Raw genomic sequence first — 23947 nt, 5'->3', positions numbered from 1 at the left:
AGACTGGTGTTTTCAAGCCTTTATTGTTAATTTTATGAGGATTTTTTTCAATAGTTAATAAAAACACATTTAAGATTAGAATATTACATCAGCCCAATAAAAAAATAACTTTTTGATACAGAAATTTGAAGTTAATTAAACTTTCTGAATATGATGTTTTATAGCAGCTAATACATTTTAAATACATTTTTGATCAACATATCTTTTTGTTTGCTTTTGTTTTTTGTCTTATCATTTGTAATTTTCTTCTCAGTTTGTTTTGTGTACTGCTGAGCCAAAGGCAGTTTTTCCTAAGCAGACAATAAAGATTTTTTTCTATTCTTTTCTATAGCACCTTTTGCCATTAAATAATTAAAAAAAATGTTATGTGCCATGATTGGCATATTTGGCAAATTTTATTTACTATGAATGTATTGCTGACACATAGTTGATAATGTGTATCTTTTTCAAAGTCCAAGCGCTGATCATTATCGCCTTAACATTACCATTTTTTAAAATTTGTGTTAAATAGCTTTATCTGGCACTAACTCTCAGCGCAATGTGTGTATGAAAGGTTTGTCCCCATTGATTCATTTCCAAACATAAGAAGGGAAAACAGGCTGTTTCTTCTGCAAATGTAATGCAATTCTTTTTAGAATATGTGCTGCGGAAGTCAGGAAATGTAATGAATCTGTCACTTCAATCCTTTCAATAAATGTAGTGATTCTGATTTTTAGGTGGGGCGATCCAACAGTTTAAAAGGCATCTCCTCCGAAGATGCATTGCAGGGCAGGACAGTTACACAGGTCGGAGGAAGTGGAAGTCTCATTCGTTCGGGCAGAGGCCTCCGTTTGGGTCTTGGAGCCGTCACCAGAACAACTGCGGGTTCCGTAAAGACCCGTGGTCCCAGTCAAGGACAGAGGTCGGCGTCGGTCTTCAGCCAGCCAATCCAAACCGTTAGCCCAGCGATCAGCCAGGAAAGCCAAGATAACACAGGTAGGATACTCAACACGTTCACCTTTGGAATGACAACTGAAAATGACGTCATCAGCCCACATTTTGACTAACTAGAGTACAGCCTGGTCTTCCTGCTGCCTTGCAACAGCTAACAGTTGTGGGACCTGTGCATTTCTCAGTCTGGCTTGAGATGAAGGCGGTTCATTAAAATGCATTCTCTCTGAGATTAATTTTGGCAGTCCTGATTGGATGGCTGTAGGAGGGGATGCATTCTGCACCAGAAGGCAGCAATCTACAAACTGAAATATAAAAATAATAAATAAATTATAAGTCACTCACATCTTCTCCTCAGCGAATTTCTAATTTCTATGAAACAGATAGCGCCTCTGACTGCTGTAATCAGATTTCTACTTCAGCTCATCTGTCAATAAAATATTGAAGTATGGCATTTTCTCATTCTTCTGGAAGGGTCTTTCATTCTTTGCTTACATGGTGAGTTTCATTCGCTTTTTCCCTTAGTAATAGCTTAGACATAAAGTGAAAAATTTATCAGTTCATCTTACCATCTTACCATATTTTATGGTTCATCTTACCATATTTCTTACTAATGCATATCTCAGGCATATCATTCTGCAGAGACTGTTCACTGGAATTTTTCTTAGCTTATGCACACTAGATTTGATAAAAACCAGATTAAATGTTGACACAGAACATTTGTCTGCTTTGAGTACAGTGTCTTGCAAAGGTATTAATACTATTTGGACATTTTGTCACATCACTACCACAAATTTAAATTAGTTTACTGGGATTTGATGCTATACACCCAGTTAAAGATTGCATTGTTGTAAAGTGAAAGAAAAATGGTAAATGATTGTCAATTCGTACTGCCAGTTGAAATCTGAAATGTGTGACATGCATTTACATTCAGCTCCCCTGAATCAATGCTTTTTTTTAGAATTGATTTTTCCTGCTATTGCTTTGTGGTGTGTCACCACCATCTTCGAACACCTGCAGGTTGAATCACTTTAGTCATTCTTTCATTTCATTAGTCATTCAGTTCAAAATAACTCAATCTAAGTCAGATGGGGAAAAAGGGCAGAATTCAAATACTTATAATTCATATTTTGTATCTATGAAAAATTGAAAAAGCATGTATCATTTTCCACATAGTTCCCTTCAGCCATCCATTCTCTGTACCCGTGTTAGTCCTTTTATTCTTCTGCACTAATTTCAATTATGACTTTTTCGGTATTTTGTAAATGAAAATGTCTGACTCCTACTAATTATAGCAATTATATAGTTTGTGACAGTTGGGTCACATGATTGAAGTGCATAGTCTAAAGTAATGAGCAAAGCCCACTTATAAGGTAAGGCAGTGAAATTCAATGAACCATTACTGCAAGTGGATTCCCTCACACATGCTTCTCCATGCTTCCTTTCAGTAGCGCTGCTGGGACTAGACTGCAAACAAGTATTACATTTAATAACATGCAGCTTAAAGCCTGGAGGTGGAAATCTATACACACTGTCGCCTCTCACTTTGGACTGTGATTAAAATCATTAGTGCTTGCGCCAGCTGCATGTCCTATTGATTTTTCCTGGCCTTATTTACATAATTTATCCAAAGTGGCAATGGCCTTGCTTCACTCAAAGACCGTAGCACACTTTGGCTTTATTCAAAAGATTTATGATACATTCTGCATTTTTAAGTTTGAATTGAATTGTAGAAGGAATTCTCTGTTAGGAACAGAAATAGAACATAGATCCAAAATTAAAAAGTAAGCAAAAGAAGCTATTTAAATCAGGGATAAGTGTATGTTTGTTATACTAATTTATAATTTCTCCTCCTGGTCTCTCAGAGGTGATGAATAGGATAAGGAGTGGGGGTTGAGAAGGACAGGATGCAAATCAACACATTTATTCTTAATGGTTCCTCTCACTCAAGAGGAAGAATCTCCAAAATCATAAGTAGGCTACATGGCACATAGATATTAGTGGTGGAAGAAATATGTGATAAGCATGAGTTGCATCTCAAATAATGCTGGAGGGGGTGGACTTTTCCATTTTGTTCCCATTCTACTTTTTCCTTTCTCTAACATCAGGCATCTGTTTCTCCCTGTGAAACATGTTTTTTCTTCTGATGTCGTAGTTATCCTCTGGGCTCCGCTGAAGCACACAGCTGTGCCAAATGGAAAGGAAAGGAGGGTTGCGTACCTTATCTCTGTAGCCAGCAGGCGATAATGCTCTTCTTCAGTGCAGGATCTTGACCTTGTTTTTGCAGACCATGGAAGCCACAATGGGGTTTTTATCCAAAGTCTTGAGATTTGACCACTGAATGCTGTGTGTCTCTGTACGAAGCTTAAATTGTTAATGTCTGCACATCGTAATTTTTATTTTGCTGTGAGAGACAATAGAATCCATACAGGCAGGACTATAACCCGCTGCTTTTTAATAGTAACTTGTACGATGGAAGAAATGGTGCCACAGATTATTGCTGCATCCTCCACAAATTTGGGACAGATTAGAGCAGCAGGACTGTTGACAATATTTATACAATAAAAACAAAACAAAAAAACATAATGATTAAAATTTTATATTGTGCCAAAAATTAACATTGACACCCAACAAAGAGCAGAAAATCATCATTTAGTCAAAGGGATATTGGCTAAATGATGATAAAAGAATTGCACCCCTCAAAGTTCCTTTACAGACTCATATGAAACACTTCATACACGAGAGATTTAGCGCTCGTCAGATCCTTGGTTTCCACAAATCACTTCATGGACCTGATATATAACTCATAAAAATACTTTGCCTTAATGTTGGCTGATTAGGCAGAAATGTCTCACCAAATGTCTTGAGGAATGTAGTGACCTTCACTACCTTCACCTTATTAGTGTATTTGTGAAATGTTTGTGATATTTACTCTGCTTCCCTGTAAGGCGATCTTGCTTCATGAGAATTACAGCTAAGGCCCCCTGTTATGTCATTATAAAGTCTTGTTTGAGGGGCACTAAAGGCACATCACCCCTTCAGCTTTGTATTTGTATAAAAAAAAAGTTTGCTTTTTAAAGCACTGTATCAGGAAAAAAAACATCCCCTGTGCTGTTTTGTAGGTGTTAAATTAAATATCATAACTTCATTAGAAAACATTTTGGCCATTAGTCCAGTCTGTTAGCACAGGCAGAGCCAAACAGCTATTTGCAGTTTAATTGTATGAAGTTATTATGTTTGCTTGCTGGAACAACCAGAGTCACCACAAAGTAAACTTTATGCTCCTACTGAGAGAGCTTTGTCAACAACTCATGATGAGTGATCCAGCATGGGTGTACCTTGTTTTCCAAATAAAATTAAACAACTGCCATATTTATTTACATCTTGCCTCTTGAACAATGCAGTCTTTCTAAAGACTGATAAACAATTCAATGTCAAATTGCTGTTTCATCACTAGATGACCAGGTTTTCAGCCATCAAGCTCCTGCAGCTCCTCCTGCTTCCACACCATTGTCCCAACCCCCGTCCACAGCCTCCAGATCTCTGCTTCCCAAAGTCAGTCAGTCTGGGTTGCGGGCTCCAGGTTTCTCCTCCAACCGTCTCCCGGCAAGCCGCCTGGCAGCCTTTGGTTTCGTCAGGAGTTCCAGCGTCTCCTCAGCGTCCTCAGCCCACTCCGCTGACAGTGTGCAGAGTGATCCCTGCAGGACAGCACACCGTGAGTTCCCTCTAAACAAAAATAATGATGCTATTTTTTTTACCAAGTGTGAAATTTGCATTTGTGAAACTTAACATTATTTTTTTCAATGAACATCTTAATCAAAGCATTAGCTCTATTTTTTGTTGCTTCAATTTACAATGCTTTATAGAAAATCATTTTATTTTCAACTCATTTTATACCAGTACAAAATAACACATAGTACTGAAGTGGCAGAAAATTCAAATCTTAAATATGAATCTCTATCCCATTACCCTAAATCGATACCTTTTACCACCTTTCATTACAAATCTTCTGATAATACATATCTCCCAGACTTGTTCATCTTGACAATCTTCTTTTGTAATCTATAACTCATTTGTAAACTCTGCAAATGACTTATGTTGAGTCAAATCATACAAATAGCATCTTTGAATGTTTATTATCTATAAACACGCAGTATGTTTTATGTTCTACATTTGCTATCAAGTTTTCAGAACCGCCCACACCACGATTCTGACACAACCATGTTTAAAAAATGCCACTAACATCTTGCTTTGGTCTTGAGTTGTGGTGAGTCATTCGATCTTAGATGGGATGGATGCTGCACGTTCCAGATTAAAGTATTACACAAACTGTTTCAAATGAAAACAGTAGCAGTAATTTAAAGATTATCGTGATTCAGAAAGCTCCAAACAAGGTCTGTGCCACAGATTCTGTGAGCAATCAGAATGATAAGATTATATCAAACTTGCTGCTGGATGAACTGTGTAATTTTTTTCAATTCATGGTGTGAAACTGAGTTTTTCCAGTTGTGATGTCAGGGCTGCTCGGTTACTTGGCTGAGTTTTGAGGTAGCAGCTTGTCTATTTAATGTGACCTACATAAGAAGGCTTGCTACTCTTCTCCCAGTGACAGTTGACGTAAGCGCCTGCGTTCGCAGCTCACACACATCAGGCCCCCTGTTATGTCATTCCCCCTTTCCTCTCTTCCTCCCTTTCAAGCATAACGTTTTCATGATTTTTTTTTCTCTAATTAAAAAACAAAAAAGAAAAAAGAGTTCATCCTCTTACATATTCACTTAAATCAGCATGGTGATCTCCTTCAGAAGACGTAAGAGTTTCTTTTCTACAAGAAAGCTTCTTTGTTGAGCTAGGAGGTTCACATAGAGACAGAAGCACAATCATTTAAAAAATAATAAACATAATACACATGGATTTGTGTGCTGAGGGAATGTTTAAGATTTCTTTAGATTTTCCCCTTCAGTTTCAGTTTGTCTTGATCTGAGTTTCTCATTACAGCATTGCACTTAAAGCTGTACTCATTTAACCGTGTTTCTTTCTCTTCACATGGGCATCTGTACTATTTGCTTAATTTGAGAGAATGACTCATTAAATTTTTCTTTGACACTGTCTGGAAGGAAGTGTTCATGTTTAGTTGGTTATTTCTGCCTTTAAACAACAGTATTGTTTATTATTGCACATATAAACTTTTGAACATAAGAAAATCTCAAAAGCTGCATCTGCACCAGACTCTGCAATTTGCAATGAACTACAGAAGCTTGGGAGGAGATAAAAGAAGATCAAGGATGACAGTCATGACAGGAAAAATATTGGGGGCCTTTGATGAGAATGTGGGTGGGTTTGCTTTTGATTTTGATTGTGTGTGTTTTACATGACCCTTGTTTCGGAAGTGTTTGAACTCTTTTCTCTATTTAGGTTTAAAGTGAGCCAGACTCATTCTTCCAATCTTTCTGCGTAACATAAATGGGTGTCTTATGTCTTTTTCATGTTTTTATACTGGGAAGTTTTATGATTATAGTAGTTTCTCTATTTTTTGGACCTGGATTCAACAGTTTTACACGTTGTCGTTGAGAGTTTGATCACTGAAACCTAAAGCAGCATTCGACTGAAATCTAAAGCAACATTCAACTTTTGTTGATTTTGAACACTTGATGTAATTGGCATGAATTTACAGTTGAACCACTCTGTGTTTCAGATTTCTAGTTCTGTTCATTTGATCACATAACTGTGTATTTAAATCCCAGTACCTCTCAACAGTTCCAAACACTTTTCATATATTATATCTTTATATCTTTTTCCTCCAAAGAATGTAGGCTTGTTATGTCTCGGGTATTTTTTCCTCCGAGTTTCTATACTTCAACTTGAATCAAAGCACATCCATGCTGACAGCTGAGGTTTTATACACTCTTCATTCATGGATATCATGGGAGTTGGTGAAGCCATACACTTCCCGTTTGTGCAGTAAGAGTAGAGCCTGTGCTCGGTTGCTCCTTTTCCCCATTGATTCCCAAACTGAACATGGAAATGTAGCTCTCTGGAGGATGCAGACCAAATAAATCATTAAAGATATAGGCAAAATAACGAGGGGAGTTTTAGCTCTTCAGTAAAGGAGGTCAGAAAAGTGAAACACTTGAGTATCAGACTGCTCTAACCAGTGGATGAGGATGTGCATTTTTCAGATGTGATAGATTAATTAGAGTCTACACAAAATAATAAAAATCAGATGAAAAATAATTTGTATTCATGAGTACAACATCTTGCTAAGTGTTTTTTGACACACATCTGAAAACTTTAAGGTGTTTTATTGGAATTTATGACAGATGAACATAACATAGCATATAATAGTGAAACAGAATGATCATAATAAATTGTTTTAAAACCTTTACAAATGAACTTCTGGATAGTAAGGAGTTAATTTGTACTCAGTCCCCCGAATCAATATTTTGCAGAAACATATATCGCCGAAGTTATAGCTGCAAGTCTCTCAGTGCAATCTTTCTATTACCACTGCACATCTTAAGATTTGAATCTTTGGATATTTTTCTTTTATGTGAAACATCAGTTGTAAAGTTTTGCCTTTCCCAGTTATATTGTAACTCATGAGTATGCTGTATGTTTGTTTAGATCTGAAGCTTTGGATGTAGGTTTCAGGTTTGTATCCAAGTGGAAGGTGAGCATATGCCCGAGTCTCAAGCACCCTCCATCTGTTTTTGATCCTGGACTGATCTATATTTAGCTCCATTCATCTTCCTGTTTATTGTGACCAGCATCTACTGAAGAAAAGCTCTTTAATACTGTTAGAATGGTTTGCTATGGGTGATGTAAGTATTTTGCCACATATTGTATTTTGCACTTTGGCCAAAAACATGCATTTTGGTGTAACATTCCCCTTTTTCCATATAATCACCTTCTTAAAATAATAGCCTAAGTAATTTTTGGCTAATGTGATTTTTGGAAAAATAAATAAATAAACATCTCTTTCCAAAATATGTTTTAGGCAAAAACAAAACAAGACTTTTGGCAAAAAGGAATTTTATCCATTATATTAGGAAGTTCACAATATGTTTTTTGCTCACAATGGTTGTTTTGTGCTTTATTTTAGCAGTGGCTTTTTATCTGTTCACTTCAATACAAAAGTTATAACTGGGACATCACTAATTAAAAATCGTCCTGTTAACTGAGTCTCGTCTCAGATCTGTGGATCGATGTATTGTTTTCTTTCCACTTTGAAGCTTACTTTGAATTTATCATTCAAAATACCTACCAAAATATATCTTGGTTTGTTCTGTAATCTGACAAAGTATAAAAATGTCAAGGGATACAAACATATTGGCAAGGCAATGTAACAATTTAGAAATATTTTTCACACCCAAACCTATGTAAACAAGGTAATTTTGATCTAAAGCTTCAGTGATTACCTTAATTGATTCTTATCAACTGTTTGCATATAAGAGTCTTGTAAATAAGAGCAGAGTAGCTGAGCATCTTGGGAGCTTTAGGTTTCTCTATATGAAATCAATACACCATTAACAAAATCCAGGCATTAGGGTTGTCACTCAGGCCTCCTCAGTTGTTGCATGGTTGTCTTTGTTGGTGTATTAGAGAAGAAGCATCAGGGTTCAGGTTTTCCACTCCAGACAACATAAGGTGCTGAGATGTGAATGCAGCAGAAGGAGCCTGATGAAGCCTGTGACTGAAAACTCAAATCCTAAAATAGAGTACTATCACTCTTATCTGTATTTTTTTTTAAAGAAAAGAATAATCTAATAACACAAGAAATCAAAAAGAATCTCGGGAGCAGAAGGAAGAAGGTGAAGAGTGATGTGGCTATAAACACTAATCCAATGAGTCAAAATGAGCAGCAAGCATAGAGAATGGGAAAATGGGATGGAGGAGGAAAATGAGCGGAAAGAGAATCATGAGTGTAGATGGAGAGGATGTCAAACCCCAGATGCCACACAAGGCTTAGATCTGGTCTGAGACTCATGCCAGCTCACTGCGAGCAGATGGTTTCCGTGGTGCATGCACACACACACAAGCACGCATGCACACATGCACACAAGTTCTCACCCAGAGAGCAGCAAATTGGATGGGCCAATTAGATATGGATGCTATTCTGTGGATAAGAAGAATAAAACTAACATAGCTGAAGCTTCTTAAAGCGTCAGAGCTGACAGGGAAAATGGCCTCAGCGAGCTTATTCGTTAACTGACATCTTCAAAGTGCATTTCATCCAACTCACCGTTAACTTGACTTCATGACTGAGCCATTTCATGTTGGAAAAAAACTAGTTGCTCAATAGCAGCTAAACTTTAGTGTTTCCTGCATTATGTGCTATGGGTAAACATGTAATGTTAATAAATACGAATATGATTATGTGTGTAATAAGTTTTTAAGATTTTTTGCAAAACATTTTTGTTTACTGATTTTTAGTATATGTTGACGATTTTATTCTTTGTACTTTTTAACTTATGAGACAATAATTATCATATTGTATCATATAGAAAATTGAGAAATGCCACATTCTTTTAAACAAAATTGTTTTAATTCTTTTTAGTTTTAGCATTTACATAACTTTTTAAAGTGTGCAGTGTTTTTTTTTCTTCATTTGACTCAATTTATAGTGCTGGTTTACATGGCCCTGCAGTGCACCCTGTGACAGTCAAGTATTAAACATAAGCTATGCTAAGGATTTTTTTTCCTAACACTTTTGGATTATCTTTCTTTAACATTTGCTAGCTATATTTTGATCTTTTTCTATGATAAAATGCAGGTTTTATAGATCTGTCTTGAGCTTTAGTGACAGTGCTTTTTTCCCTTTATTTGCTACAGTTCTACTTACTCTCCGTGAGTGAAAATGTCTGACAAAGTCTGTAAACAGCAGGCACAAATGTATATCACATACTAAACTGCAGTGGAAAATTGACCTGATCTATACTGGGTGAGGAAAGAGTGAGTGCCATACAAACACAAATGCACCCTGGATGTGCTCAGCTCTTTTGTATGAGATTGTTGCCTCAATGAAATGATTGTTGTGTGTCAGGCTGGTAGTAAACCAAAACGAGAAAAATAAATCTTTCATGTTGCTGTCTGTAAATCACGTCTCAGAGGTGTGTAGATTAACATTTCAGTGGTCTTGAATCTGGCTCTTGCTGGTTTTTATATCCAGTGCAGCCAACAGATGGTCATCTCCATAGGTCCTTCTCTGCCCTGTCTATATGTTACAGGTCCATTGTGTGCTGTTTAAGTGTTCTCTGATTTACATTTTAAAATGCGACAAGACCTGATTTTGTATGTGTTTTGGTTCACTTGCTTACATCTTAAATTGTATACAGATCTTATTTACAAAGCAGAAGAATCTTAATTAAAATCAATTATAATCTATAATTAAAAATAAAATTATTTATTATTGTTACTAAATGATGGCTTTTCTGCTGACAATTACAGTCATTTGCCATACAACTCCTTTATTTTTCATAATAGCTTCAAGTGAAAAAATTCTCCATTTAAAGTCACAGCTCCTTAAATAAAATCAGTTTATATAAAAGCTCAAAATAGCACAACTGATTAAAAACTCCACATGAAGGTGGAAAATCTATTTTCTGGAAACCTGTGAAAAGGTGCATTTACACGCATGCATTTACATGTGTTTGAATGTGTAAATGACATGTGACAACAAATTCATAAGGAAAAGGCTGAAATCCGTTTAAAATATTTTAATGACATGATGAAACACATGTATGATCTACCACGTGTTTCACATGTTGAATTGATACAAGCAGCATCTAAAAATCATGAGATGACCCTGCAGCATATTTTACATGTGGAAATTACATAATATCCAGCCCATAGAAAGTCTTCCATATATGAAACATTACTCCACATGTGTTCGACATGTGAAACAAAAATCACTAATATCATGTAGCAACATTAGAAACAGATGCAGGAAAACTTACCTGCATCTGTTTCAATGTCACAGTGTAGAAAAGTTTTTCTACATTGCGAAAAAGGATCCTTTACTTGCCAGACATACTTTATTTTTTTTCTTGAGATCATAATGTGTACTTAGTGTAAGCAGAGTGGAGATGTGAAAGATCTTTCAGGCAGAGCAGTAGCTTTAACAGGATATTCTGAGTTGCAATGGAAGAGTGACAGACATTTCCTACATACAGAGGAGAGGAAGCAGCAGTTGACAGGCAGAACAAACATCAGTCTCGGATGGATTTACTCTTCATACTTAATCACATCCACTAAACTGACTGTAGTGTGCATCTGTCAGAGGGAACATGTAGCTTAGTTAAAAGACAACTGACGAGGTATGATTTAAATATATTTCCATAGATCATCAGATGCTAAATCCTATATTTAAAGGCAATCAAAACTTTAATTCCTGAAAACTTGCAAATGTTGAAGTTGTTTTCATTTTCATTGTAGAACAAAGCCGATATTTTGTAATTTTACTCACTTAGTGTTGTGAAACTGTTATTTTGATTTAAACTATTTGAGAATATCAGAGACACTTGTTGAGATTATTTCACTGAAGAACTTCTAATATGATTTATGTTCCCTAGTTAAGATAAACTAAATCAATATAAACAAACCAAAGTGTACATCAGCTTCACCAGTTAGTTTTGTGGTCATACTATGGCGTGAAATGTTTAGTTACTTCCAGAGGGAGAATGCATTGATGACTAGGATGTTTTTTTCTTTGGCAAGTCAGCAGTGCCAGCTGTGCAGCTTTATTCCCTGTCAACACTTAATGTGTTTGTGTGAGCACCTGGAGAGGGCAGCTTTTGTAAATTCAGCTGAGATGGAAAGGATCAGTTCCTTTAGGAAAGCATTTGAGTTTCTTTTGCTGATGGGGAAGGCTCCAACTAAGCTGAGTTCATCAAAAATAAATGAGATTTTAAGTCCAACGAAAGTCTTTAGAGCCATTTCTTATCCCTTTAAATAATCAGAATTGTATTTTTCACTACAAGCAAACTGTGAGGCTGTATGTGGGATTGGATAGCTTCATCTTGCTTCTTTATCTATTCATCTACTTTGACAAAAACAAAACAAACAAAAAATCAGCATTAATTTAGTTTTGCTGGAATGTGCAAGACATTTCTCCTAGAAAATGGCCTCCTGCTGAGGTGTAAAAAATGCTCCCTACCTCATCCCCAGCTGTTTCCTCATTTTCATAATTTCTGTTAAATATGCATAAGATTTTTCCTACACTCTCAGAAAAGGCCTGGGTCTTCATTCTCTTCCTCTGTCATTCATTTATTTCTTTTCATTGCTCTTTTTTAAAGTCTACTTACTTGATAAGCTTCCTCCTTATTTAAATCTCTCCCTTCCTCTTTGTTAATCACTGTTTTATCATAAATAATTTATTTTATCCAAGGCATCAGTCTTATTATGGCATTCCTCTGCTATTTCTATGTTTGCAAGACCTTTGAGAGCATCAGTCAACTGTCTTTTGATCAAATATTTACGTTAGTAGATATTAATATTCCTGAATTCCCATATGATGGAATAGCAACTAATGCTATTAGTTGGGTCATTGATCACCCAATGACCATTTGAAATAGGCATCAGTTAAACCAGAGTTATCTGTAGCTATTTTAGAGCATGACTTTGGTTGAGCACACCAACCAGATTATGGGTGCTAAACCATAATATTAATGAGGACAAAAACTGAAAGCTTTGTTAACCTATTTTAAAATAATAAATGCATGACAGAAAGTGCAGTTTTGGTCATTAAGAAGTTAACTTAAAAGGGTTTTATTCTGCACAATACCATGGTGTTCACATAAGCATTTTTTTTAAACAACTGTCACCAGAATAATTTTTATAATGGTGATCCTCGTATTGCTTGAACACATCTCACTTTTTTTTAATTTGTTTTTTGGTTAAACTGTATTTGTTATGGTTATATTCAGGAGGATTGTTTGGAGAAAATGTTGATTAATACATTTAATTCAGTTCAATTTAGTTTATTTGCTTCCTAGCATATGGAAGCAATTCACAATACATCATCTTAAGCAACAATAAAAAAATCAAGTCAATGATGTAGACGTATCTAGAGTTAAGCAGTGAAGTGATGCATGGACAGAGGGCTCTGTTGTGAGATCTTTTTCACTCTTTACATTTCAAAAAGTAGCACAATGAAGCTAGTGTTACAATAATAATGAATTTCTTAATTATTTGTTTGGAATTATATCTTACTTTGGAAATGTTTCTGTACAGGTTTTTGTCTCTGTTGATGGGAAGATTGAAGCGATGTTCTCTTGCATAACTGCTCTGAAAACATGAGGCACCCTGTAGTGAGCTATTCTAATCCCAGAAACCTGAGGGGGATTTGGCATAACATGAGACAAACCTTCAGTCTTCTAGTGGCACAGAGAGAAGCAAGTTGTTCTACTTGACTAAATCATAATCTTAAAGGTTCTTTGCAGCAGCCTTAAATTGAACCAGTCATTATTTGGCTCACTCTGCTGTGCTATTATTGATCAATTTTGCAGAAATGCTGTGATCCAGGTTAGAAAAGAAAGATTGAGGGCAGCAGCAAGACCTTCAAGTAACAGACCATTTCTCAGTCCAGTGAGTCCAAATTTAGATGTAACAGCAGGGTCACACAGCCATGCAAGGAAAAAGATTGTATTCATGAAAGTTTGGGATAGATGGGTTTTGAGAAACAACTCATTTGAGATTAAACATTTGATTGAAAATTAAACCTCAGAGAACTACTGTTGTATTTGATGTGTTCCAGGTCTGAGTGTGAGTGAGGAACCTCCGCTCCACAGAGTGACAACAAGCCCTCCATCAACAGATCAACAGAGGGATCCGCCATGTCGCAGCAGCAGCCTGCAGCCCCCCTCCACCCCGGCCTTACCACGACGCTACCTGCCACCCCAGCCAAGAAGCTCACCTGGAGGTCAGTAGAATATCAAAGAAAAAACAACTAGTCTTCCCAAATAGTTTATTAAAGGCTCAGGTGAGCTTTTTTTTTTTTTTTTTCATTTTTAAGTGTTGTAAACAATTCTTACAACAACACTTAGATGAGCAGTTTTATCCACAAAAGAGTCAGAAACATATAGCTGAATGCAGCAGTGCTGTTAGAAAGGGTGATATGCCATTTTCAAACTACTGTTTTTTTTGCTTTGCACCAATGAGCTAGTTTAGCTTTTCAAGCTGAAATAAAAATGTGAGATTCATGCAGGATCACACCTGACTTTGTTAGCACCAGTAACACCAACAGCAGACATGGTTGTGATGCTTTTCGCATCAACAGGATTTTCACTCGTAGAGTTAACAACAGATACCATATAGAATGAAATGTGAAATCTATTGTTTTTAATGTTTATAGGATATTATTGAAAAATGAACACTAAATATATGTAAGTTTTATGAGATCTTGTTTGAGTGACATGTGAGTCATGGAGGACTAACAGCACATTTGCAGTTCCTGAACTTTCTCTCACTCCCCCCAGTCAAACTGAAGCTACAGACAACACTTTTTAATGAGAGCATTATAATCAATTATTATCTGTGTAGTTTGGTAAAATTCAGATTTGGCAGAATAAGAGGACTCTTATTCCTTGAACATCTAGCTTGAAACTGTTGTTCACATTAACTCTACTTTTCTGCTTTGTTTTGTTACTTACTACATTTATAGGCAGTAGACTATTCACCAGTCTATTGCAATGCCTTGCAAATCTATTCCAACCCTTTAGAATTTTTTTTTTTCCAGAAATTTCAGGGTTGGGGTGAGATGAGTAGTTATGTGATAAAGTAATACGTAACTGTAAAGTTGAAGAAATAATACAAATGATCTGGGAAAATATTGGCAAATAAAAACCTAAAAAGCAGAACATGCATATGATTTTAGCTGTCCTGATTTAGTTCAGTTTTATATGTTGAAAGCCTGGAATCTTGTTTTATGACCTCTGAATTTATTTATTATTCTTTATTTATTATTATTTATTCTTTTCCATTAATTAAGTTTCTTTTGACTTTAAGAAATGTGCTAAGAAAATATATTGTATCAAATTCACCAATACACAAGATACAACAGTTTGAGTGTTTAGCTGGTATGCAGCTGCCACCAAAGGCTTTTATCTTCATTGATTTGGGACACCAAAGAGTCTTTTGAAAACCACAAAATGTCAGGCTTATAGAGTGTAAGCATGACAGATGCTGTAATTTAGCCAGATCCACACGTCTGTGGCTTGTTTTTCATAACTCTGAAGTATTACCCTATGAAATTAATTCTTATGCTAGAATTTTAACAAATATTTAATTAGAAAATAATTAGCATCAGTTTAAACTCAGTTTTTAATAAAGCCTCTCATATACTTGCATACATGAGGACATTTTAAAATGTCTGCCAAATTTTAGCTTTGATTGCCTTTGATTAAATCTGTGTGGCAAAGATCTAGTACGAAACATTGTATCTGATGCTACCATAAAATGTTGATTTAATTTGGGTATGTTTCAGCATACCCAATGTAGATCAACAGCAGATCTTTGATCCCACTCCTTCAAAATGAAATGTGTGACAATTACACTGATAACGCTACTCTACAGGTATGAATATTTTTGCTAAGCACTGTACTATCTTAACGTCAAATGGCTCTGCTCCCACAAAAATTGTGAATCTTTCGCTCACTTGGGACGGTGATGTTTTTTAATACAAACTCAAACTATTACAGTAATATGAATTGATCTGCGATATGTACACCAAAATTATTAGCCACTCTGAGAGCAACATTTGAAAGACAGCAGAAGAGCATGAGGAGTGAGCACACATACAGTGAACCCATAAATGATCTCTCTAGAGGCCCAGAGTATCTCTCCAGGGTTATATGTGGATTTGCTCAGGATCAGAGGCTTCTCTCCCATAACAGGTCTAATTAGTTTATTTTCAAAGCTTCTCTTTTCCCTCTCTTCTCTGCCTCATGACAGACTCTCTACAAACCTCTTGAAACTTCCTTTCTTCTCACTTTCCTCCCGTTACCGTTTTAGCTTCACACAGCAACACGTCTAACGTCGTTCTGTAAAACCTGCTGCTCGCTTTCCACCTCACACACCTCCAGCTGTGTAAAAGGTGTAATGTAGCATACAAGCAAATGTGCAAGCACAAAATAGAAAAAAAGATTAGAAATCCCTATTTGGAACCTATTTTGGCCTAGAAAGTGCGAAATGTTACAAAGAACATGAAGGTGATGTTTATGTAGACCCTTGAATGCCTTGTTCATGTTTGACAGATGATCTAGAAAGATATTTATAGCTTTGGGGATAGAAGGAGATGAAAGGGAAGAGTAGAAAAAGACTGAGAAAAAGTAAAGAGCAAGTTTGGTGACTGTGACACAAGCACACATACCTATATACATATGCTATGCAGCTAAACATGCCTCAATAAAAAAATGAATACTTTTGCCAGATCCTGCCCCTTACGGATTTTTTAATTTTGTTTGATTGTCTAAGGATGAAACCATCCACTGATTTATCAAATTTGTGTTTTGACAGTTGGCAGAAAGGAGTTTCAGCGGAGTTCAGAGGTCACACGTTCTCTTCCTTCTTCGCCAAAAAGGTTGGCAGTGGTTCCCCCGAAACTCCAGTCCCCAGGTAAGTTCGTTGGTTGAGTACTCATTAAAGCCTGTTTAGATTTTCATTTCAGAACTGCATAAAAAAAAAAGCGAAAATGCATAAACTAATTCCTATGGCTTTTTATTGTAATAGGCAATTTGTTTTGGACTTTGGGAGTGAAACCTTGCAGACTACGCCTGAAAAACTGAAAATAAGAACGTTCTCTGCTATCACTCATGATTTCTGTCACTGAAAGATTCTGAATAAAAGGGGCCAGCATTTGACTTATAAATGAAAAGGTTCAACAAAGGTTGTAAAAACTGCTTTGAAAGTACTGTCCAGGTGCATCTCAATAAATTAAAATTTTATGAAAATATAAACACGAAAACATAAATAAACTGATCATCTCACTATATGAAATCAGTCCATATAAGTTTTATAATATTTATATATTCTTTGAATAAAATTACTGAAGTGATTTAGGGTATTGATGATATTTTAATTTCGTCAGATATATTTCTTCTATTTTTACAGTAATATAAAGGCAAATACCTTTGTCTTTGTCTGGTTCTTTAATACATTGTTAGTTTGATCCTCATGTTTCCTTTACAAAACCACACCTCAGCTCCATGTGGTTTTTACTTCTTTACTCTAGATCAACTTCTTGAAATATTTTAAACTATGAAATTTAACCACATCAAATTGCAGCTTGGATGATGTGTGGTTATTCCAAGTGTGTCGTGCTGAGCTGAGCACACAGCTCCGTCTATGATTTGATTTGGTCCATGAAAAGCAGAGCTTTTCCTTCTTCTAGCTCTGCAGTGGTGAAAAAAAATGTCATGGGATTGCAGCAAACATCCAAATGTCTCCTTATAAAAAAAGTCTCCCCAGGCTTTGTTTTTTTTTTCTTCTGTTTAATATTTCCACTGCAGTGTTACTGGTCCTTATTTTCCTTCTTGCACTTCTCCTGATTTTACCTTTACCTATATAATCAAAGAATTTCCTTCTGCCCACTTAAATTTGAATTTTTGATATTATTATTCAGTGATATTTCCAGTGAAATCTGTGAAAATCCAGGTTGTAATACATTTATAATGACATACTGTTTGCGGTCTTTTCAATGTTTTCATCATTGTTGCTCGTGTTAATATTCCAAATCCGTTCTCCCGGCTCCCATCTGCATCACACTCATTTAGTATTCAGTATCCTCTCTGTAACCTTTCAGATGGACACTACACATGTCTGCAGGTATGTGTGCACATGTGTGCTTGTCAGGAAAAGTAGGGTGGAAATAATTTAGAGAGGGACACAACAGGGAATAATCATGTGGATAAATGCTCCAAGATCTGCTAAATGGTATGGATTTTGAAAAGCAAAACCTTTTTCTCAGCCTTATTCACTTCCTCTTTCAGGGAAAAAAAAATATGTACTTTTCTTATCAGCTTTCTTTCTCACTCATCTAAATGGGCTTTAGAAATGTATCATGATTACAGTGATTCAGTTCCTCGTCCCCACCCCCCTCCTACTCAATATAGCCTTGCAACTCTTTTCTCTCTTTTATCTCACTGCTCTTTCTCTTATTTTATCCCCCATCCCACCCCACCTTTCTCCAACCAATTCTTTCCCATTACCTGGGACCCTGCACCCCAATCTCTGCCTCGCGTTGTCATGGAAACCGCTCCCTCACGCTTCAGTAGGTCCGAATGATCTGGCTCAGGCTGGGGATGCAGAGGTGCAGACATTGGGGGGATAGTTCTTTGCTTTATAGGAGGGATTTAAAAATTACAATAACTATTTTAAAATATTGACATATCGAAACTAAAAGATGTTGTGCACCTTTGTTCACAACCATTGACAAGGTAGAACACACAGGTTAATGGACTTGTCTGAATCTCAGCTGCAACATAGTTGGTTGTCTTCCTATTAGGAAAAATGACGAGGTGAGCATGTTTGCCCAGCTTTCAAATTACTTTCAAATTACTCTCATCAATAGTGAATGAAACCTTTACTTAGATTGATAGTTAACAAGTAAATATTTACACAAGTTATTATAAAACCCTAGATGTTCACAGTGATGCTCTCTGTGGATTAATTTTTGTGCAGAGCAGATATTAGTCCCATTTATCATAAAATTAAAGGCGGGGACATCAGATTAGGGACAAAATTTCCTTTGCAGAAAAGATTTCATTAAGTTCCAATCATTTATCTCATGAAGCCCATCATTAGAGGGTCAGGTCAGATCTCTCCTAATTTAACAGCTGTTAGTTTCATTGGTACAGAGAATTAAAAATTAGATCATGATGATATATCCTGTGTTTTGCAAATGTTTTCACACCCTTTGAACTTTTTCACATTTTGTGGAATTGCAACCATGAATGTCTTTTGTATAACTGGAAATTGGTGTTTTGCTGATTGTTCTTCACCATAAAGCACAAGTTTAGTCATATTGAATAAAGTCTTTCTAAAATCATCAATTCTGTAGTCTTGCCACAAATTCTTGATTTTGATTTATATCTGGAGTACATGCAGACTTTGATACACTTTGAACTGATTCCTATCCTGGGTTGCAAGTTGTGTCTCCTCCCAAGATAGTTGCACTCTATTTGTTTATTAAGTAACTTCTGACTTAATTTAGGGACTGACAACACTTTTTTTTTAAATTAGTAAGTTAAAGAAAGCTTTATATCACGTTTTTCCTCCATGTGAAACACATAACTGCCTCTGAACTGCATTGTTGCTAAAAAGTGTTATTCAAAATAAATTTGACTTCCACCCATTTATAGTTTCTGCTTGCTTTTCTTCACTCTAAAGTCCAGCCCGGGCAGCGACCTGCAGCGGCAGTGCGGGGTTCCACTCCTTCAGGGTCACCTCGGCGTCTGGCTCCCCTGAGGCCGCAGCAGGAACACCAGGAGAACTTGCAGAAAGAGAAAGAAGAAGCTCAGCAGAAAGAGCAAGAAAGGCAAGCAGATGAGAAAGAAAAGATGGAACAATTGGAGGAGGTCAGTAATGAGAGTCAGCCTAACTACTTAAACTTTGCATTCTTCTATTGCATTTATCTACATTTATTTGTTTTGGGGTATTTTTGTTCTTTTTTGTTGCTCAGGTTCATAGGTTACAGAGGTACTGCAACCATCAGGAGAGGCAGCTAAAGACTCTGAGGGAAGAGCTGCAGAGAACTTCTCTAGGTCTTGATGCCTTTATCATCACCACTCAGCATTATTGCTTCAAGGTAGCCGAAATGAAATTATATAATGAAAATATGACCTTGTGGCTCCCTGTTCCGCAACAGTGGCCCTATTCCCAATTAACTATGACTTCATAAAGCAGCCAAATAATCCTCAGTGGAGAGTAGAACTGATGATCAATCTGATTTCCTGTGACACAACTTTTGATTATCAGTAGAATTTATCTGTTCTCCTCCATACACTTTCCACATGATGTTTCCTCCTACCATTTTTCTCTGACCCTCGGTTGTAGCAAACACATGTGCAATGCATGTGCAAACTGTGAACATGAATAAGGACGGATGGATAATTTCTCACCATGAGGTGAGATTCAGGATGATGAGATAAAGTGACTGTGTGAAGACGGGCTCCACGTTAATGTGTCCAAACTGGTTTCACCCTGCCTGATGATGTGTTTAAGGCGCTGAGACAGGAAAGCAGTGATCGTGTCTGTATCTGTCTCACTCCTTTATAGTCATTGTCTGAGTGCTGCATTCAATCAGCATACAGCACAGAAATGCAAAAGACAAGTGGTGGGCAGTAGAGATGGTTTGAGCACCCCCTCCTGATCGAAACTGCACAGAGCAGCTGTTGTAAATGATATATGCATCATTTAAACTGACATGTTTTTGATGTGCATGCAGGTCACGTACACTCCCCCTTGCAGGGCAAATGCACCCTTCCAAAAAACAAAATTAATTGAAAGTGACATTGAACCCTGTAAGAACAAGGATGAATGGATATGCAGTGCACTAGTCAGGAAAAAGTAGCAAATATCAGCAGAGCCGAAGCAAAATGATACATGATTTTCAAATTTTTCATTGATAAAAATGGAAAAAATGTATTGTACATAGGTACAGACTGGATGGAAGGTGTGTTTGAATACTAATTTTTAAATTCACATATTTGTACTTAGATTGGTCTCATTTTAACAAATGAGAATGAATGATCTAATCTATTTTGTTGTTGGTCTAGCTGTGTTCTGAGAGAGGTTGACCCTTCTCTCCCATAGTATGTTGTAGCCTCTGAGAGAGTTTCTTCCAGGATTTAGCTCCACACACTTCTCATCAACTCTCACCATATTTTGTGTCCCAGCTAAAAAAAAAAAAAAAAAAGCCTTTTTCAAATTGGGTGAATAATCAATTATTGGTTTGTGGCTGTGTCATTCACCCTGCGGACTTTACAGAACTGCTGCATTTATACTCAGATTAAATTATAAACTAATATACTTCTTCTAAACTAATTTTATATCTTAATTCACAAAAATTTTTGGAAAAGTGTTTATCCTATTTTTCTGTTTATTTTGCCTTATGTTGATCTTTGACAAAATGTGAAAATATTCACGTCACATGAATGCACAATGTTTACAACTTAATCTCAGTGTTTGCTTATGAAGTCAACATGTAAGCTCATTGTGACCTGCTGTATACTCTTACAAATTTTTGTTACTGCTCTAAACAATACAAACTTTTTACTGATAATTATTTTTAGATTTTTTACAATGTCAAAAATATATAGTTGTTTTTTCTGTAATTTTCAGAGCAAAACTGCTGAGGAAGTTCAAAGTGAATTGTCCCTGGAGTTGAAGAAAGCCAGAGAGGAAATGAGTAAGTGAATTAGATATGACTAAATATTGATGTAGACATTTCTCTTGCTTTGTTGTATAATTCCCAAGAATGTATTTGCCAATTACTTTCACAGATATTAAAGAAATATTTTTGCATTAATTATTAAAAATGGAATATTTTAGCTTTTAGCTGTTTCTTTCCCTAAGCATTTAAAATACATCTTTGGCTCTCATAAATTTATCAGTGACACTGACTCACTGACTCAGTGACTGAATATCTAGTTCTGATTAGCATATAAGCAAAAAAATATATATATTTATTCACATATTAATTCTACATATTTCTACAGATATCAAAATTCTTACGTTTCTCCATGAATTTCTGTTAGACTTGAACACGTTTTAGCTACTCAAAATCAAAGATTTTCTGTAAAAGTTGAACATTTTGATTCCCTTTTTTAATCTGCTTGATGTGCAGCCTCCCACTCGGTGCGCTGGGAGAGACTCCAGCAGGACAAAACAGCGCTGGAGGTGGCGTTTGAGCGCGAGCTGCAGGAGCTCCAAGTGCAGCAGGAGGCAGAGCTGGCTGCGGTGGAAGAAGGCCTCAGGAAGTGTCACACTGCTGAGGTGGAGCACCTGAAGGAAGAGCATCGGTTGGAGATGGAGGAGTTGACGACTCAGCAGCAGGAGCAGGTGACAGAGAGGAATCAGGGGTTGGAATCCAGTCTTTCATGTCCAATGCGAACTGTCAAGTTCTTGTATTTGTATATATATTTATATATGTTTGTGGATGTGTTAGATGGAGGAGGTGACAGTTAACCACCAGGCAGCTATGCAGGAGCTTAGAGACATGCATAATATCACCATGGCAACACTGCATGAGGAGCATGCTCGTACCATGAGAGGTATGTTTTTAGATATGAAATAAAAAAACAAAACTGTGATGCATAAACTGCTAAAACTGACTTCTGTTGCTGTGTTTGTGTGCAGACTTGAGAAAAGCTCATGAGCAACAGAAGCTCCTCCTAGAGGAAGATTTTGAGAAACTCAGGCTGTCTTTACAGGTATTACATCTCCAGAAGATTTATTAATTCCTTATACCTGCTAGTCAGTGTGGATGTATGATGTTCAGTTTCTGCTGTGTGTCTTTGATTAGGATCAAGTTGATATGCTCACATTTCAAAACCACAGTCTAAAGGACAAGGCCAAACGCTTCGAGGAAGCTTTGAGAAGGAGTACGGATGAACAAATCATTGTGAGTATAAATCTAAGTTTTTCTAAAGAGAACCATCTGTCTCACTCCTCAAGGATGTCTCTAAAATTAGTCCAGTTCAGTTTGGCTTTTTATAAATACTTCAAAAATAAATAAAAATGACATAGCGCTTTTGTAAAGCATATCTTCCACTTTTTGTCATGTTAAATCTACAAAACTGTATTTTGTGGCTTTAATAGCAGTGTTTAAATTCTTACATCCACTCTCATAAACTCTTATATTAATAGATATTTTTGCAGATGCTCAAATTGCTTATATAGTAGATTGTTTATTGAAATTTAGTAAACCTAACTTACTAATAGTAAAAAGTCAAATAAAGCTTAGCTTAGATATCATTCACTTTCTGGCCACTAGATGGTGAAAAAGTACTTTCAATGCAACCCAACCCCTTGGTACAAATAAAATATAAAGTCCATCAATCACTTAGTAATACCAAAAGAGGCAATATCTGAACAATTATCTAAAGAGAGTTGAAATACACAATACCTTTACCTCTGCATTGCCTTATGTGTTCTTTAGTATTGCATAAAAACAAAGTTTTTTTTTTCTCATTCCATTTTATAACAATTCCCTTTGTTTTGATTTACCATTTATAATCCACATTAGGACCTGTGGCTGTATCAAGACATTTGAAAAAAAATATATATCCAAAGGGTTTTGAATATTTTAGCAAAGCCTTTTCTTTTTCTTCATCTTCTTATTGTTGTTGTTGATTTTAACAGGATGCTTTAGCTCCGTACCAGCACATTGAGAAAGATTTGAAGAGTTTGAAAGAGGTTGTTGAGATGAAAAATCAGCAGATTCACCAGCAGGAGAAGAAGATCTCAGACTTGGAGAAAGTGGTAGGCTCAAATAGGCCTTTTAAAGACATAGTCAATCAACCTTTGCATGCAAATGACAAATGCAGGGCTTTCTGGATTTTGTTGATGTTGAGTGTTTGGTTAATTAAAGGTTGCACCTCTGTTGCATTCTGAATTTGAGCAGGCTCAAAAGAACGTATTTCTCGAAGAGAAGATCCAGGTTCTGCAGCAGCAGAATGAAGATATGAAGGCTCGTATCGAGATGAACCTTGCTGCGTCTAGGTAAGACACATCTGAAAAGCATTGTGAATCGCATTTACAGATATTTACTAAATTGGGGATAAGAGCCTCTGTCTTATACAACTTTATGGAAATGTATGTTGTGTTTGACCAGATCTTGTAGTGCAGGACCTGCTGATAGTAACACAGCAATATTTTTTTAATTGAATTGAGTCTGTTATTTGAAATGACATCTAAACTATTCTTGTGAAACCCTGAAAGTTACGGTGAGTAGAATAAGTTTGACTTCTGGTCAGTGTGGTTCAGTAACACTGGTGTTAAAATAGACTCACTTTCAGCATTC

The 23947-nt window shown here is 36.3% G+C and overlaps 1 protein-coding gene across 2 annotated transcripts in view; it reads left to right on the top strand.

Annotated features, from left to right (window-relative positions):
• Positions 1 to 23947, top strand: part of mtus2a (microtubule associated tumor suppressor candidate 2a) — a 42051-nt gene that overhangs the window by 13020 nt on the left and 5084 nt on the right. The window contains exons 3-15 of one of the 2 annotated variants that reach the window (XM_055043347.1): positions 717 to 975; positions 4388 to 4645; positions 13682 to 13846; positions 16441 to 16539; positions 19312 to 19499; positions 19604 to 19729; positions 21265 to 21331; positions 21770 to 21984; positions 22091 to 22196; positions 22282 to 22355; positions 22448 to 22546; positions 23287 to 23406; positions 23549 to 23646. In XM_055043347.1, coding sequence (XP_054899322.1) covers positions 717 to 975; positions 4388 to 4645; positions 13682 to 13846; positions 16441 to 16539; positions 19312 to 19499; positions 19604 to 19729; positions 21265 to 21331; positions 21770 to 21984; positions 22091 to 22196; positions 22282 to 22355; positions 22448 to 22546; positions 23287 to 23406; positions 23549 to 23646 — 1874 coding nt within the window. Of the gene's footprint in view, positions 1 to 716; positions 976 to 4387; positions 4646 to 13681; positions 13847 to 16440; positions 16540 to 19311; positions 19500 to 19603; positions 19730 to 21264; positions 21332 to 21769; positions 21985 to 22090; positions 22197 to 22281; positions 22356 to 22447; positions 22547 to 23286; positions 23407 to 23545; positions 23647 to 23947 lie in introns of both variants that reach the window. The other variant, XM_055043346.1, reaches the window with a different exon arrangement.

The sequence above is a fragment of the Poeciliopsis prolifica genome, unplaced genomic scaffold, assembly GCF_027474105.1.
Source record: "Poeciliopsis prolifica strain line A6 unplaced genomic scaffold, Auburn_PproV2 SCAFFOLD019, whole genome shotgun sequence".
NCBI classification, from domain to species: domain Eukaryota; kingdom Metazoa; phylum Chordata; class Actinopteri; order Cyprinodontiformes; family Poeciliidae; genus Poeciliopsis; species Poeciliopsis prolifica.
Note: the sequence above shows the minus strand (reverse complement) of the source record. Positions and strands in the feature narration are given on the sequence as shown.